This window comes from Sinohyriopsis cumingii, chromosome 5 (genome assembly GCF_028554795.1).
Source record: "Sinohyriopsis cumingii isolate HCF-2022 chromosome 5, ASM2855479v2, whole genome shotgun sequence".
In the NCBI taxonomy this organism is placed as follows: domain Eukaryota; kingdom Metazoa; phylum Mollusca; class Bivalvia; order Unionida; family Unionidae; genus Sinohyriopsis; species Sinohyriopsis cumingii.
In genome coordinates, this window is record NC_142965.1 from 29752030 (window position 1) to 29770239 (window position 18210).

Consider the following 18210-nt stretch of genomic DNA (forward strand, 5'->3'; position numbering starts at 1 on the left):
TTCTTCTTTGCATTTAAAATGTTAAAAACCATATTTCTGATTTCAATACATTTTCACATATTCCCAACAAATTCTTTGAGGGCCCTCCATTTTAGGATGAGTGTGTGTCTGTCTGTCTGTGTATTTTAGGTTTTTAACAGCTTTAACAATTTTTCAGTCACGTCGCTACAATGTCTGCAGTGTGACAATTTAGAATGATGCCTAGCACTGGTGCATCATGCCGTAGACATGTAGCATGATGTCCCACCCAGCCACATTATCCTGACAGCAGGCCGACCAGTCCAAACACTAACCTCTTAATGCTGCACGCCAAGCGAGGCAGCTAATAGTACCATTTTTACAAGTCTTTGATATGACTCGTCCAGGGTTCGAACACGCAACCTCCCGCACCCATGGTGGACGCTCTAACCACTAGGCCACCGAAGCAGTACCCATTTTAGGATGAGCATTCCAAATAGAGACACTGTGTCCTGCTTTCTAAGATTGTACAGTGCCTAAAAATTATGCTGAGTCCTTCTGTTTGCTCCATAACTTATACTAATACTACTTCACCACTAGATATTAAACTTTCACAGTGTGTGCAGTTTGGGACGAGCACGCCATGCATCAAAACTGGGTGACAGTGACCGTGTACAATTTAATAAAAATATAGCTAGAACTGTATCATATCTCTTCTCTTATTGTTCAGGTCGCTGTAAGACTAATTGAGCTTTGGCCAGCATCTACGTCTGTTAACATGTTTTTTTTTTTAAGTAGAAAAACAATTTTCGTTTCTCTTTAGCTACATTTAAATATTGGCATATACTTTAATGCTTAAAAAAGACAGTTCTCAGATGCAAAATAAGGTTATTAAAAAGCAAATATTATCAATACTGTGTGTGAATGTTGTTTGAACATATTACCTGAAAGGAACAGTTCCCTTGACCAAGATTCGGAAGCAGCAATTCCTGTCAAAATGAAAAAAAGTGCTTATTCTGTGAGGATTTCTTTCCATGCTGATAGGTCTGTTGTTAAACGTCGCTGCTCCATTCCTAGAATCAACTGGTGTACTTCTTTAAGGAGAAGAGCTGAGGTGAACATAAGACATTTCTGGGAGCATATCACATCTGTACCTCTCCTTACAAACGGTGAATATAACTTCATGATTGGTATGAACTCACCCCGTAATCCTAATTTCAGAGAGATGTCACACTTAAACAAAAGTTACAATCATTGATGGATCGAATAGATTTGTCAGAAATGAAAATTCGCAACAGGATGCACAGTTATGGCAACGTCTTCAACAGAATTATATAGATGAGACAGCTAAACTTACTCTGAGAAATTTAAAAAATGACATTACAGCCATATGAAAACAACAGGCAGCAACTACAAAGAAGTTTAATGCCAAAACAATCAACAACAGAAGAGAAAGAGGAGGAAGTGGAGAATGAAGTAACAAGAAAACTACAAAAGAGCCTATTAGCCCTGTTCAGGCATCGTCATCATTTATTCCTAATGCTCATGTAAAGTATAAAATGCCAAAATAATAACACGCAAAGAAAAGAGCATCGGCTGTTGATTAACTAATTAATTTACTGATCAGCAACAACATCAATACATTTTCGGCAGCACTTAATATAATCCTGGCTGGCCATGCATCTGGTAATGGAGGAATTCCAAAAATGTGTCATGCAGCCAAAACCAAACTCAGAAGAAAGAAGTACGACAGTTATTACAAGAACAATTAATAGACACAAACCCGTTCGCTAAATATTTCACAGAAGTCAACTTTGTACAAACGATGTTACAAAGATTTTAGTTTTTTAATTGACGTGTTTTCAAAGTAAGCTTGGAGGGTTTCCCTTTGATGTCTAAACAAGGTCAAAGTTAGTACACACTTTAAAAATTGTCTTGAAACAAAAGGGTTGACACCTACTGCGATGACAAACACAAAGCAAAAGAATAAAGCAACAAAATTCTTTAACCAAGCTTTTCTGAAGCAAAATATTGAAAATACAACATTATTTTTCTCACCAATGAATATCCTGAAACCAAAGCCAGCATAGTGAAACGATCTTAAAGAACCTCGAAAGAACATATGTGGAAATAGTTATACACATTTATGTACTCTCAAATACATGGATGTGTTACCATATCTGGTGAAATCTTACAATCAGTTGTATCAATGGATTATGGCATGTGCTCCAGAAAATGTGACACCTCAACATTACGCGACCATGTTGGATAAAGTGTTTGGAATGATGGAGACTAGAAGAAAAGAAATATAAAACACCAGAATTTAGGTTTATACTAGAAAAACAAATCAACTTTAGTTTAAAAGTTAAATTTTTACTTGACCGGGTTCCAATGAGTGACCAAGAATGACAACAGCATGAACGATATCGAAAGCCTTCTCAATCAAAGAACACGTAAAGTGAACAAATATCATATCCAAGACGTCCCTTGAAAAATAAATTTCTTTCAGTTTCCATTCTTGGATTGCAGGTTCGCAAGTCATTGACTATAAAAAGAAGTAGAAGTAACGAACATGCCATTAAATACTGCACCCTCTGCTCCAAGTTCATCTTTCCAAAAAATACAAAAACAACAGCTACAGTGGGTGTAGAGGGGATGAAATGTTCGTAGCAATTAAATTGTCTTTTCTATCATATTTTCGTTGTGTAACGTGTCATTGGAGCAGCGATATCATACTTGAGTTTGCAACAAAGAGATAAACAACTGTTGTTATCAGCAGTTATGTTGGCTTTCTTCTTCAGAATCAATCCTTGGTTGAAATATACCAGTTCATCAATTACACTACATCTTTTGAAAGAAGAAGTCACATGTTAAATAATTGCTTTTCATTACCTGTGTACAAAAATACCTAGGAATTTCATTATCTTGAGACTCACAGTTAGTGCCCAGCTCCCTGTCATCCAGTGTTGTGTGCTAAAGACGAACTTCCTCATCAAACAACTTAAAGACGTTCCATGATTTCTCTGGAATCGATGCAAAACATAAATGTGGTTTTGTGACCGTTATGTCTATCTCTTTTTCTCCATAACTCAAAGACGTTGCCTCCATTGATGGCAAAATAACACTATACTTGGTCATTGTCAATAAGTACCTTCATGTTTAATTTTTTTATTCTAATATATGTCAGTTATACATGAAGAGAAAGGGACTAGCCCAAACCCTCTCTCTTCATTCTTTGCTGATGTTTAAGTGTGGCTTTTTTAATAATAAACACGTGATGATTTAGAAAATATGGCATTAGCTTATATTTTACAAACTCTTTGACATATTCTCTCTCTCTCTCTCAACCTTGACCTTCATCTTTTCCTTTGAGCATATAAGGCATTGCGCTCACCTAAATTGCCATTCATCGTCGATTCATCCATGACCACAAAATGAGTTAGCAAGTAAGAATAAGCAAATTAAGTAAGGACATGTGCTTGACGAAAAGAGTGGAGCACCTCCTGGACCCGAAGGAAGAACAAAAATTCTACACTTATACCTCTGTAGTCAGCCGTTTTAGATGATGGTCAGTAGGTATGGTTGTTAGTTAGTGGGTGTAGGTGTTTATCAGTAAATATGGCGTATGTTTTTCATGTTATCTTTCTCATATTACCCCATATTCCATTGATAAACCCTAAGCATAATAATAGCACTGTAGGGTCATAATTTTAATTTCCAATTGACCCCCAAAAACTTCATCGACAATATTTAATGGGGGGGGGGGGGGGCTGGCAATGTAATTGTATATATCTTTTAATTAAGGAATTGTATTATTCACATAGTATAAATATAATCAACCAGTACTGCTCCTTTCAACACAATTGTAATGAATATAATGCATTATTATATGTTCTAACTGTGTTTCAAACGTACAATTTATTTGTAAAACAGACATTGAAATAAACACATAAATTTTCTCTCGTCTTAACTTTGTTACCGATTAACACATCAGAATCAGAAAAGGTTAATAAAATCACTAACGCATAATACAAAAAAAAAAAAAAAAAAAAAAAAAAAACAAAGAAAACATCGACACATTGTTTTTAAACGTATTGAATACATATGAAACATTTTTAGATTCTACATGCATAATATCACATCAACTAAGCAGAGTGTAATTTTGTGCGCTAAACAAAATATAAGAAATAGTCACTTTCCTACATACATCCCTCTCTATGTGTATGTTAAAACATGAATCAAATATAATAATACTTCATCGGCATTATTTAATGGGGTGGGGGTGGGGGTGGCAGTTCCCATGGAATTTTCATCTAAAAATATTCAGGGTATATCTATCGGTGATGAAATGCAAGCAATTTGTGTATTATAGTGTTCTAGAAAGATTCATCAAATTTGATAATATGATTTATACAGTCTGCAGGCTTAAGCACCACTGTAACAAAATATTGGAATGCACATATATATTCAGATGAAAAAATTTAACCCCTGGTACATGGTTTTCAGTAAGAACAGTAATACGAACAATAACACGGTAAAGAACACTGAATGCCATTACACCGGTTCGCCTAGTCCGATAAATCAACCCCACAAATCTATGTTGATACTGATGGACGATGTTGTGGGTATGATGTCACCTGTTCATTAAAATATGCAATTTTGCTGGATGCAAATCATTCCGGAACAAACCCGCATACACTTTAGACACATACTGGTAACTGTAATTGGTAACAGCCATATCAAGCGCGAAATTCAAAATGGCCACAGGACAGATGGTTGTGCTATTCCAGGTGGATTTACAGGTCACCAAACATATGATTTGCTCAGAAAATTTAATCATCATGTCACCAAAAGAACCCTTCAGCCAACGGTAGCTGCACAGCCAAAAGAAATACCGGTAAGTGTATAAAATATACATCGATGTGTGCAGACAAATTTGAATGCAGATAATTGCAGTTTTTAATGAATAGGTGATATCATCCCCTAGCCCGAAAATCAATATCATCACGGGTGAAGGGCTGATTTATCCGCCTACGGTTCGCCTTGTCCGAATGGATATTTTTAGAAAATGATATCACTGCGTGTGACATTTCACAGAGGTAAAAAGTACAAGCGCCATTGTCCCATTTCAAGATGGTGACCATAAGTTTAATTCACACCAACCCCATTTTTGACCCCATACCGCCACAGGGGCTCGTATCGTTACTTAAAACTGACGTGTCATACATGTACTATATAATAACTACAAGGGAGGACACTTCTTTCCTTTCTCGCGCGACCCAAATGAGAATAAACGCTGTTATTTCAAGCTACATTTCGCGTAGCGTAATAAATTTGGTACCGATGTTTAGCTCAGGCATTCGACTTTGTATGCATTCCGAAATTTAGCGTATTATCATGCATTTAAGGAATGCCAAATCATTTTCCCATGGTACCGCTCGACATGTACCAGATCGCATCCGCTTTATATGCAAAAACAACGCCCTGAATGGAATACTACCTTTTCATTGGCCAACTGAAAATAAGTTATAAATAAATACAGGACGTCATTTTCTTTTAACCAATAACAGGACAGTATTCCATTCAGCGCTGTTAGTTATTATATAGTACATGTATGACGGGTCAATTTTAAGCAACGATACGAGCCCATACATACCGCCATTCTAAACCACTATCCTTTATTTTTTCTTCATTTGTAACAATGTTTCTTTAAGATCTCAGTCCTACGCGCCCCACCACCAATAAACAGTATCATTCTAAAAAAAATATTATGATTGATATTTCACATATAATAAATATATTGTGGTCTAAGGTTGATATTGCCCGGGGTGGGAGTGGGAGACAAGCGCCCCAATCCTCCAAAAATGCCCCATACGGCTTGCGTCTCTGATTGCCTCTGTCAACTAAAATCCAGCTCCTAGCCTTCGCGAGCGGCTTAGATTTGAAGTCCGGCAGACCACGTTTTCCACTAACAGGAGAAGGGGTGAAGGCGGGCCATTGGCGCCTTAAAACCAGCTGCTTCGGGTAGATGGGACTCGTAAACCTTGGATGGTAGCTCATCTAGGAGAAGGAAAACACCGATTCCAAACCTCTGCTGCCTTGTGGCTATACCCACTCATGGGAAAGGCTAAGGGAGTAAACCCCGACAGAAAATCCGGAGACGGAGTCCCTAAGGCGGTCTGACATTGACTTCAACGTCATTGCGGCAACTCCTGCGAAGCCGTTGGTACCAAGCTGTATCGGCATTCGTCGTTCCCTTGGGCCCACCAGCTGCGTGGATGGGGGGGGGGGGGGATCTGCTGCATGACAACAGCTGATTCTCCATACCACCCTGCCCAGGCTTCATAGCTCCACTGGAGAAGACACTTCAGCGTCGTCGTATGGCGACGGCACAACACGAGAAGTAGCAGTTTACCGGTTCTAAGTCAAAGCTCGATTGGCGTTGAGCTTGGCTACAGGGGTTACTTCTGACGGTGGGAGAGATCACCAGGTCTCACTGGACAGCTACCGCCCGCCTCAAGCTGGGCAGCCCCCAGTCAGTAAGGTGCTGCCCGCCATGGCATGCCTGCTTCACTGGGTGCGTGGAGCTTAGAGAACCATCTCGACAAGTGGGCCACAAAACTCCGCACCAGGAAAGACTAAAAGAAGAAATAAGAATACTCCAACTCTTCGTTTTGCAACGTGGAACATCAGGACCATGTGTCCTGGATTGACCGCTGACCTACAGCAGATCGACGATGCACGGAAGACTGCCGTCATTGACAGAGAACTCTCCCGACTGAACATCGACATTGCCTGCCTCCAGGAGACCCGACTGGCTGGCAGCGGCACCATCAGGGAAGCCAATTACACGTTCTTTTGGCAGGGGAAGCTCTCGGATGAACCTAGGCAGCATGGTGTAGGCTTTGCCGTAAAGAACACGCTAATCGCCTTCATTGAACCTCCATCATCAGGTACTGAGAGAATCCTTGCCCTCCGGCTGTCAACATCCTTAGGCCCGGTCAACATCTTCAGCGTGTACGCCCCAACCCTCTGCTCCACCCACGAGGAGAAAGACAAGTTTTATGAGGCTCTGGATCAGGCAATATCCAGTATCCCCAACAATGTGTGTATGTGATTTGGATTTTTAACGGAATTTAAAAAAAAACACATTTCAGTCCTGTCGCTACGATGCCTGCAGTGTGACAGTTTATAGTGATGTCTAGCACTGGGGCATCATGCCGCAGGTATGTGGGATCATGTCCCACCCAGTCACATTATCCTGATGGGGCCCGACCAGTCCTAACACTAACCTCTTAATGTTGAGCGCCAAGCGAGGCAGTTGCTAGTACCATTTCTTTTTATAAGTCTTTGGTATGACTCGGACAGGGTTCAAACCCGCGACCTCTAACATCTGATGCGGACGCTAGAAAAACTTAGGCCACGGGATGCATTACTATCGGCAATGCGGGTTACAACGACCTACTTTTGAAAGCCAACAGAGCACATGCACTTGCATATATGATGATAAATCTTGATGCGATTCATGTACTCACTGTTATTTCTTATGTTAACACCCATACGAATTAAATTGTATTTCTAATGACCTACTTTTCTTGCTAAACTTGTTATGCAGAGTTTATAGGGGGTGGGTGAATTTGGAGCAGAAGATACATTGCATTAACATAATTTCTTTGCTCATTCTTACAGAACTGGCCATTAAATATGGGGTGTGTGGAGATGTGATTTTCTGACAAATCAGAGCAATACTATTTTAAGCTATTGTAGTGCCGACGTACCCCACCCCCCCTTGTATCAATTATTAAACAACTCTTTAAATTTGATTGATTTCAGTGAGAAACACATTCACAGCTCTGTTTATGCAATATTTCACCTGCGTCCTCTCCCGATATTTTTCTAAAGTACCAATGCTATATTTGCTATTATACCCATCTTTGCGAAAACTATTTTATCGATTCAAAATAACATTAGGCTATATGAGTGTTCTCCCCTAGATCTTATTGACATACGGGCTCTTTGTATCCAGAGCGATCTCGACAACATTCTTACAGCCTTGCTCGACTCAAACAAAATACCGCCAAGATGAGTCGGGGAAGTAATAGCATCCTTAGCGAGCTGGAATGGGATGAAGGGCTTAGCATGCCAGTTGCTAACGCCGAAAACAAAAATCTTGAAGATGAGGTTCGATAGTTAAATTTGCTTGAATAATCTATTTGTCGTATAGCCTTACACGTCTCAAGAGGGACAGGGGGTGGGGGCTGTAATGCAAGTGGTATAGCTGATTAGCCAGAGCCTAGTATACCGTTATTTTGCTGCATACAGTCATGTTAAGAACAAACGCAAAAGAGTTTCTTGCCCACGCAAGTTGGAATTAATCGAATGTAATATCGGATTATTTTGTTTGCAATAATGTGTGTTGTTAGGGAGATATAAGGTCTCACTGGGCAGTTTATCTGGTGAATTTTCATCCGAGAATGACATATTGCAGAAAAATGAGAATAATTTTACAGTGAAGATACAAATAAAAACAAACTAATGATTTTTGTAGAAAGCAGGCATGTAAGATTTTGACTGGCAATCACGTTAATTCCTTATACAACTGGTGGCTTTTATACTGAACCAACACTTCCACCAACCCCACAAATTTTACATTCATTTTTGACAGCAAGGAGCTATTTTGAATATCTTCCTGTGACAAGCCACAAGGCAGCTTAAAGAATCAGTATGTGCCTTATGCATGAATACAGTTCACTAGTACCATAACAAATTAGCATACTTTTCATCACCCCTCAACCATCTCGATTTTAGATATTTACCTCTGTAGCAGACATACATAAATACGTAAGCCAAGTTGGCTGTTCATTTGCAGCCCAAGTTATGCATTTGATCTCAAGTGCTAGTCTAACTATAACAGGCAGTCACCAAACAAGCCAACCCATTTTCAAGCCTAACTCAAAGTAATTCTAAACCACATTACAGATTTTGTTTCTTTGTGAATTTATAAATGCTTAGGGCTTATCATTATTAGGTTCATGTCTTCTACCTTAAAAATTAGAGAGGTGACAAAATATGAAACTATCCAGTGAGACCTAAAAACAATATCAGAAACTAAAGTACGAGTCCAGTTAGGGGCCCCGAGTGGCCGAGTGGTCTAAAGCACTCTTCGTTATGGATCACTGCCATCTCACCTCTGTCTGTGGCGGTTCGAATCTAGGATTCAGCCAATGTGGGTATGTGAGAAAGCTTGCCAGTAGCTTCTCGTGGGTCGGTGGTTCTTTCCGGGGTTTTCCCGGGTTCTTCCTCCACCATTAATACTGGCCGCCATGTATAGCCTATTGTGTGCTGAAAAATGGCATTAAACCCCACAACAACAACAACAACAACGAGTCCAGTTACTAGAAAGACAGAAAATGTTTTGTAAAAATCTGAAATGCACATGGGTGGAACATGATGCTACATGCCTGATAACAGTCATCCCCACAATAGCTTTCATACAGTCATAGCGTCTTGCAAAAAAAGACACTGATTGCACATGAGTTTCTTGATTTCACTTTGGTGTTTGTTAAGGTAAGTCATCCTAATTCATTTTCAAACTTCATCAACATGGTGTACATGGCAGGACTAAAAATTCCATTCATTTGATATGAAACTCTCTTATCTCTCATGTTATCTCATGTTCATTGGAGCCTTTGCATGAAGGAACATCAGCAAGCACATTTCAGTGCTTCTTACATTGCGTGAACTGTTTACACTGTCAGTGCTGACTGTTAACTTGAAAACTCAATAACATAAGTTTTACAACTCCAATACTTATTAGAATTTCACTAATGGACAATATTTTATGTTGATTTACTTTACACCAATTGTGTACTATAACATGCAGCAATAAAAATGCTTTCCATGAAGAAAGGTATACCTTACAGAAGCCAGCCTTCAGGTTCTGAAGCTTTTTTACTTTTGGCCAATTTTAACCAAAACTTAAATGACAGTTACAAAGAAACTTCATAAATGATAAATTTTCACACTTGCTATTGTATGCTACAAGTCTGCTTGAATGACCAAAATTGAAATTCATTGATTTGTTTAAAATTATTGAGATTTCAAGATGTCAGGGTTTTTGCAATTATTATTTGTAATTAGTGAATTATTTATGTATATGGCCAAATTGTGTAGCTATTGTGGCATTTGCTTTTGATGACAAATGCCTGGCTGTTTGTCCACCCGATAACAACACCTAGGTTATGGTTTGCAGATATATGTTATTTTATTAGACACTTTTGCTGTTGGAGTCAAATAAAGTGGTATTTAGATGTATCATATGGAGTGCTGCACCTTTCAGTGAAATTAGGTCATTTTGCCCTATAATTCATGATCCATTGATTTGTGTTGACTTTTGCATTAGTTTTTGTATTTGTTCCTCAATCACTTTTGTCTTTGGAATCACATAATATAAAATGTAACTGCATCATGACTACAGCCACCAGTAAAAACTAGGTCAATGTGATCATGGTTTGTAATCTGTCCATGCCACCACTGAGTTTTCTTGACCGTTTTTACTCATTTAAACTAAACTTTCATAATATTTATTTATGCTCAGATACACTTTGGCCAATTTGTTCTAAAAATAGCATCAAATAGATATGCCTGTAGTACAGCATCATAGAAATAGGCACTTCATCAAAATGACTGCATATTCTGGGTTATAATTCTATAAATTTTCAACGATCAAAATGGCGTTGCATTCACAAATGTGTTAGAATTTTATAAGATATACATAGAGATCCTTCCACCCACGCACTCTTACATAAATCGCTCCAGTTAGCCAATCCTCCTCCTCTTGTACCTACTCCTCATGTGCATGACCTAAAGCTCGGTGATTTCAATCTTCCAGCATCCTATTAGACTGCAGTTAATGAAATGAATAAAACAAAAAGGTCTTCTTAAGTCTTCTACATTGATGGAATGCACAAGTAGATGAATCAAACTGCTGAAACATAACCACATTTACTGTAACTCATTCAGCCCCAATCCTGCCTGTAGGTGTGATGAGGCTGTACCCTACTTCTGAGCTTTGTAGCGTCAAAGTTATTTAAGATTCAGCAAAGTCGTGGTATACAAAATGTACAGATGTAGCGATACTAAATAATTTAGACTTTCTAATCGCATTACAAAATGCAGAGGGAAAAATGTATCTTTTGAGATCCAATTTTTTAAAACCAAAAATTGGCCCTTTGTTGGGATTGGATTTTTCGTCAAGATTTTAGGCTTTTTAGGTCTGTGATCTAAGGCAGACTAGTCTGAACTGCAAACAGACAAGTGAAACTTTGCAAAAAGTAACATAAGTCGGGAATTGGGGGTAAGAAATGGTCAGGTGATGAAAATGATGGGTCCAATAAACAACAAAAGAAAAAGAAAAAAAGAACTCCAACTTTTACCCTTCTGTACATGCATGAGCCAAATAGCCAATGAAAAACAATGTTTCTAGCACAACTAGGCATTGGTCTATGCAAAAAACTCTTGGAAGCAGATGTATTTGGATGTATTCAGAATTACCTCCAAAATGTGTTTCCTACCCCCATTTCAGGCGAAAATGACAAAAATGTCCTTTGCTAAATGAGTTAAATAACAAAAACTATTTAGATGCTAGTGTTATCAAAGTGTTCATGATAATTTTTTACGGAGATCTTTCCATCATTTCTGCTGTATTCCAGACATATTTTTATCAGAAATTTAAATTTCACTCAATATAAAGCGATAAAGATTCTGAACTCTCTAATCTACTACCAGATTTGTTATGTGATGCAATCATAAAAGGCTGTTTCAAAATAGAAACATATAGGGCACTTAAGTGTTTCACCTTTGTGCATCACAATCTTAAAATTCAAAATCATAACTTTTATTTTTGTTTGCTGTACTTGTCAGGTTCAAAGGAAGCAGAAAAAGATTGTCTCAACACGGAATGACTTGGAGGAACTGGACGACAGAATTCATGCTATGTCTGAACATCTCAAGAATGTTAGGCAGGAATTACAACATACACAGGTATGACATTATCTACAACAATCCTGTGTAATACATGTGTATCAAACAAAATGTGTTTTTTTAAGTCTCTTTCTCAGATGATGATGAGGATCTCTATTAGGAAACAAGATTTGTGATTATTTATGGTACAGAATTATGTTACAGGTGGTTTGAAGTTTAAATTTTCATGAATCCAAGGATTAATACATCTACCATACAATGGCAAAAGAATACAGTCCCAATTTTGAATAACTCATTTTGTTAATTATGACATATTTACGTATTATTTTATAACTTATTGTACCATAATGTGTCTGCATATTTTTTAGTTAAATCCACTGAACATAATGCTTTCTGATTCATGCAGATGTTCAGAAAAATAACATTGCACAACATCCACAGCAATTACATCTCCTAGTCCAAATATGCTTTGTTCTCACTAGAAAAGAAAGTCAGAAGAAGGTTAAAATTTTGCAATTTGAGAATGTAACAAGACATGGTTGGGTTGGGTTGTTATTTTGTTGAAATAATAGCATGCAAAATAATATTATAATTATGATAGATGTTTTTATTTCTACACAATGTGTATAGTTGTTGTTGTTGTTGTTGTTTTAGGGTTTAACGCCATTTTTCAGCACAAGATATGCTATACATGGTGGCAAGTATAACTGGTGGAGGAAGAACCCTGGAAAACCCAGGGAAGAACCACCGACCCACAAGAAGCTACTGGCAGGCTTTCCCACAATGTGTATAGTAAGTCTTGGGAATTCGTCACAGGTAAACTAACAATTCAAGATTTCATATCAGCATGATGTTTGAGATTTATATCAGTGAATATCTTATATATTTATTTCAGTAAACATGTAGGTAAATCTTTGCATACATTTCAGGGTCTTGTCGATGCCAGAATGAGGGAAATTGAGACAGAAACCCATCTTCTTAAAATTGCAGAGAGAGAGGAGGGACGTCTGAAGCAAGAAATTCAGAAGCTAACTAAAGAGTTAGAGGAACTCAAAGAAAAGAAAAATATGTTTGAGGTATGAATGCCATTTTTGTTTTTTTCCAGCCCACATTAGTTTGAAGTGATACAGCACTAGCATCATTGTCAGCAGTTTATTAAGGCTTTGGTTACAATTGTTCATTTGTATATATTTCCTAAACCCCTTGATACATACTCATACAGGAAGATCACCCTCCAGATAAATAATGGTACAAATTTATGAATAGTTAGTGTTCTGTCAATTACAGCATACTTTGTCACTTGGATATCATACATCATAAATTGTTAGGTAACAAATAAGAACATTACAAAATAAGATCACAGGGGACACAAATGCTACATTAATAGGGAGCAAAACATACATGCACAACATGGTATAATTTTATTTTCTTTCTTTTTATCTTTTGTATTAGTTTTACTTTATCTTTCTTTTTTCTTTTTTATAACACTGTCCTGAAGTACACTTAAGGAACAGAAGCATGGGGAAGAAGGAAGAGACCACAGGGGCAGAAACGAATGGGGGGGCAGCACTTATGCCATGTCGACTCCAGACACCCCCTATCTATCTATCTATATATATATATTTATATATATATGGATGTAGCATCACACAACACTATAGCACTAACACATAGCACTGTACCAAGGCAAAGAAAACAGCTGGGGGAGTACAAGCCTTTCCAAAACAATATAAGGTTTAGGTTGGAGAACAAATCATTATTCCAAAGCAAATCAAATTGTTTTCAACTTCTTTTTGAGTTTTTCTAAATACACACAGCAACAGACTATAGGAGTAACATACCAACATAAAATTCTTAAAACAATTATACCAAGGTGGTCCCTTTAAAATTCTCCATCTTAACATTGGTGGATAGCAGAGATGGGTCGTCCACAAACAAACGTATATTGCTATTAAAAAATACACCATGAACTACAAAACCTTGTACTTTCAACAAATATGGGGAAAAGAAAATGTAATGTGTATGATGAAGGCATTTAAGTTCAAGGTTCTGACTTTGCAGAGAAAAACAAATATATTCCTGCAGAATGTAAATTTGGTGTGTTGGTGTGTAAATTTGGTGTGTTGGTGTATAAATTTGGTGCGTTGGTGAAACAGGTGTATGACTAACACAAGAATGCTCATACATTGAAAGAAAATTTGAATAATGCAAAGCCCTTATGCAAACTAGGAGTTTGGTTTGGATGAGTGGGTTCTAGAGCTGTGTGTTTCTGGTGCATTTTGATGGAGTCTGAAACAGAAGTTGTAGTGACATCAAACATACCTAGCTGTGATCCCTGGTGGTACCACATTGGTACTACAACCATTGGATGTTTGCCTAAACAAGATGTTCAAAGTGAATGTGTGTAAACAGTGGCACAAATAGATTGTAATTGGGCCCATAGAATTTACAAAGGCAGGACATGTGAAGCATTCAGCATTGAGTAAGTGTCTTACTGAATGTGTAATGCACTGGAGGAAATTTAAAGTGAGATGGTAGTCAAATCATTTAAGAAATGTGATATACAATGCAGTGGATGGGGTGGAGAATGATGATGTGATTTCATTCAAGATAATCAAAGAATCCTAGTTGTTGGATGTTTATAATGACTGGATGATAGTGAAGAAGTAACACTTTATTTGTTAACTCTAATGGTGATGATATATTCTTGGACTTTGAACCAGATAATATACAGTGTGAATCCCAAAAGTGTGGACTTTGCTTTATTAATTATAGTCCCAGTTTCCTCTGACCCTTGCCACCCCATTTTTGATATTTGGACGTTTATGTTGGGGTGTAGGGTCAGAGTCGATTCCCTATCGAAAAGTTGGAATTTGCTGACACCATTTGGTGTTGGCATGGTGTAACTGCTTACTTGCTGGCCTAGCGAACTTTAATGAACTTTCAGAGATATACCTGCATTAAATCAGTAGGAATATGATTTATTTTCTCAGATATTGTGAGTAGAACATTTGTTATATCTTTAATAGATTGCTGTTGTTTCTTAAATTATTTAAATTTTTTACAGACATAGCATATATTTCATGAAATCAATATTTTTATATATACAGTTATCAGATTTGAGAAATAAAAAATATACTGTAAATGGCTATCAATAAAAAACTGACAGAATTATTTGGGAAACCACATGCATTGTAGAGGGCAAGCCATACATGTCTTAAGGTGACCAGTGATGATGAAGCTGAATTTGGAATTTTGGGAGGCAAACAAAAGATCTGGTGTATATTATTTGTTTTAGATGCACTATGGAATTTCAAAAAAGATGATAATTATTAGTCCATGGAACTGAATACTGGACAGTTGCTGTACAGTATGCATGGAAACTGAATACTAAACAGCTGTTGTACATACAAACTGAATATCAGACAGTTGCTGTAGATACAGCATGTATGGAAGCTGAATACTAGACAGTTGCTGTACATATAGCATGCATGGAAACTGAATACTAGACAATTGCTGCACATACAGTATGCATGGAAACTGAATACTAGACAGCTATTGAACATACAAACTGAATACAGTGTACTTGACAGTTGCTTTAGATGGAGTATGCATGAAAACTGAATGCCAAACAGCTGCTGTATATTCATGGAAACTGAAATTAGACAGTTGCTGTACATGCAGCTTGCATGAAAATTGAATACTAGGCAGTTGCTGTATATACAGTACGCATGGAAACATAATATTTGACATTTGCTGTACATAACACTGGACAACAAATTTTTACAAAAGTCATGTTACTGAAATAAAATTAGTCAATTCTTATCAATTTTTATGTGCTGAACACGAATATGACAGTCAAATTGCAAAATTGGCTCTAGTTTTTTTGTAATCTGCAAGAAATTAATGTTTACATAACGAAATGCATTCCAATAGTAAAAGGTCAACTGTAATAGCCTACCTATAAAAAATCAAGTCATTGACTACATCTTAGATTTCTTCGCCTGTCTCTTGTACAGCTGTTCGGGAGCATCTCTGAGGAGTGTCCAGCAGTAGTCAGCCAGCATTGTAGTGGACCATTTTCCCTGGTATCTTTGTTCCATTGTTGCGATATCTTGATGAAAACGTTCGCCGTGTTCATCACTAACAATACCACAGTTGCTAGGAAAGAAATCCAAATGGGAATGAAGGAAGTGAATCTTTAGAGACATATTGCAGCCAAGTTTCTTATACTTCATCAACATGTCTTCTACTAGTTCCTTATAGTTTTCTGCCCTAACATTTCCGAGGAAGTTTGTAGAAACTAGGCGAAAAGCATTCCATGCTTGTTTCGCGTCACCTTCCAGCAAGTTGTTGAACCGGTCATCTTTGAAAAGCTCTCGAATCTGAGGACCCACAAAAACTCCCTCTTTAATCTTTGCTTCGCTGAGTCGAGGGAATTTTTCATGCAGGTATCGGAATGCTGGCAAAGTCCGGTCGATGGATTTCACGAAGTTCTTCATCAAACCTAGTTTGATGGGAAGGGGTGGTAGCAAGATTTTCTGAGCCTCAACCAGAGCTGGGTGTTGGATATTCTTCTCTCCAATGGCTACATTCTGCCTGTGAGTCCATTCCTTCCTCATGTAGTGCATTTCCCTTGCTCGGCTATCCCACTCGCATAAGAAACACATGTATTTTGTATATCCTTGCTGCAGTCCCATTAAAAGGGCAACTACCTTCAAATCACCACAGAGGTGCCAGCTGTACTTGTCATACTCAATGGAATTCAGTAGCTGCCTTAAGTTATCGTATGTCTCTTTCATGTGGACAGCATACGCTACTGGAATAGATGGAAGAATGTTTCCATTGTGCAAAAGCACAGCCTTGAGACTCAGTTTCGAAGAGTCCACAAATAGTCTCCATTCTTGTGAGTCATGAGTGATTTTTAAAGCATTCATGAGGCCCTCAATATCGGAACAGAATATCAGATTAGTTTCCTTTCTGAAGAAAGGCTCCAATTGCTGGTGGCGCTTTCGATATGCAGTAATTGTGACATCTTCTTCTAGAAGATTCCATTGTTGGAGTCTTGATCCTAGCAATTCTGCCTTGTTCTTTGATAAGTCCAAATCACGAATCGGGTCATTTAGTTCTTCCTGTGTTATTCTGTGTGGGGTTGATGATGCACCACAGTGAAAATCTGGATCACTGCATGCTGATGGACCAGGAGAAGAACAGGTCGACTCACCTTTGTCTTCGTCAGATGAATCAAGAGAATATTCTGCTGGAGGTTCTGGAATAGGAAGTCCCTCACCATGTGGAACTGGTCTCAATGCAGACGGAATGTTTGGGTAGACTATTCTCGACTTCTTTCGCTTCGTTATTCCGCCGGAAAGAGGAGGAACCAAGCAGAAGTAACAGTCATTTAGGTGGTTGCTTGGCTCTCTCCACACCATTGGGACTGCAAATGGCATTGATGACCTTTTGCAATTCAACCACTGTGAAAGCTGTGTTGTACATGTAGCACAGCATATATGCGGAGCCCAAGGCTTGTCTTGGTCACCAACCTTGCATCCGAAGTAAAGATGATATGCCTTCTTCACTTGAGAATTGATACTTTTCTTCTGGTTGGCAAATGTCACTTCCACACAAATATAGCAAAAATTGTCCGCGGTATTAACACACTTTCGAGGCATTACTGTTCTTTATTGTACGTAAATGGATAAAATAATAAGTTTTATGTAACAGTAGCTTGAACTGTCTCGCACAACGTCTAAAATATTTTAAATGCTGAACCTATCTGATTGGGCTTTATATAGTACACTGCTTACGTCAGCTTCAGCAGCCGCCTGGCATTAGTATAATAGGCCTACACATGTATAGTACACTGCTGACGTCAACTTACTTCAGCAGCCGCATGGCATTAGTATTGCATTGCATCAGAAAATGATGCAATCAACTGTGGATGATGTGAGCATGATGGTATTATGCAATGTTACATCATTATTCCGGATGTTGCTGCAGTCCTACTGGAGAAATTTACACAGTGAAACATAGAAAATGAGGTATATGAATATCTTCAAAACGAGAGCCAATACAAATTTTTCACGGTTATATTCGTGTTCGGCACACCAAAATACTACAGATTAGGGCCTTTTCAAGTCAGTAATGATTTCACTGTTGACCAGTGTAATCATGCATGGAATAGCAGGAGAGCAAAACAGCACATGTATGAAAATGAATGAATTTGACAAGGAAGCTGTACATATGCAGTAAATATATACACTGGCTGTC

General features: G+C 38.0%; 1 protein-coding gene across 1 annotated transcript in view; it reads left to right on the forward strand.

Annotated features, from left to right (window-relative positions):
• The first annotated feature begins 7990 nt into the window (after positions 1–7990).
• The window catches only part of LOC149798866 (coiled-coil domain-containing protein 39-like), a 53528-nt gene continuing 43308 nt past the window's right edge, over positions 7991–18210 (forward strand). Inside the window, exons 1-3 of the mRNA XM_089957779.1 lie at positions 7991–8139; positions 11881–12000; positions 12870–13016. Of these exons, the coding sequence (XP_089813905.1) occupies positions 8041–8139; positions 11881–12000; positions 12870–13016 (366 nt within the window). The 5' untranslated portion in view covers positions 7991–8040. The remainder of the gene's footprint in view (positions 8140–11880; positions 12001–12869; positions 13017–18210) is intronic.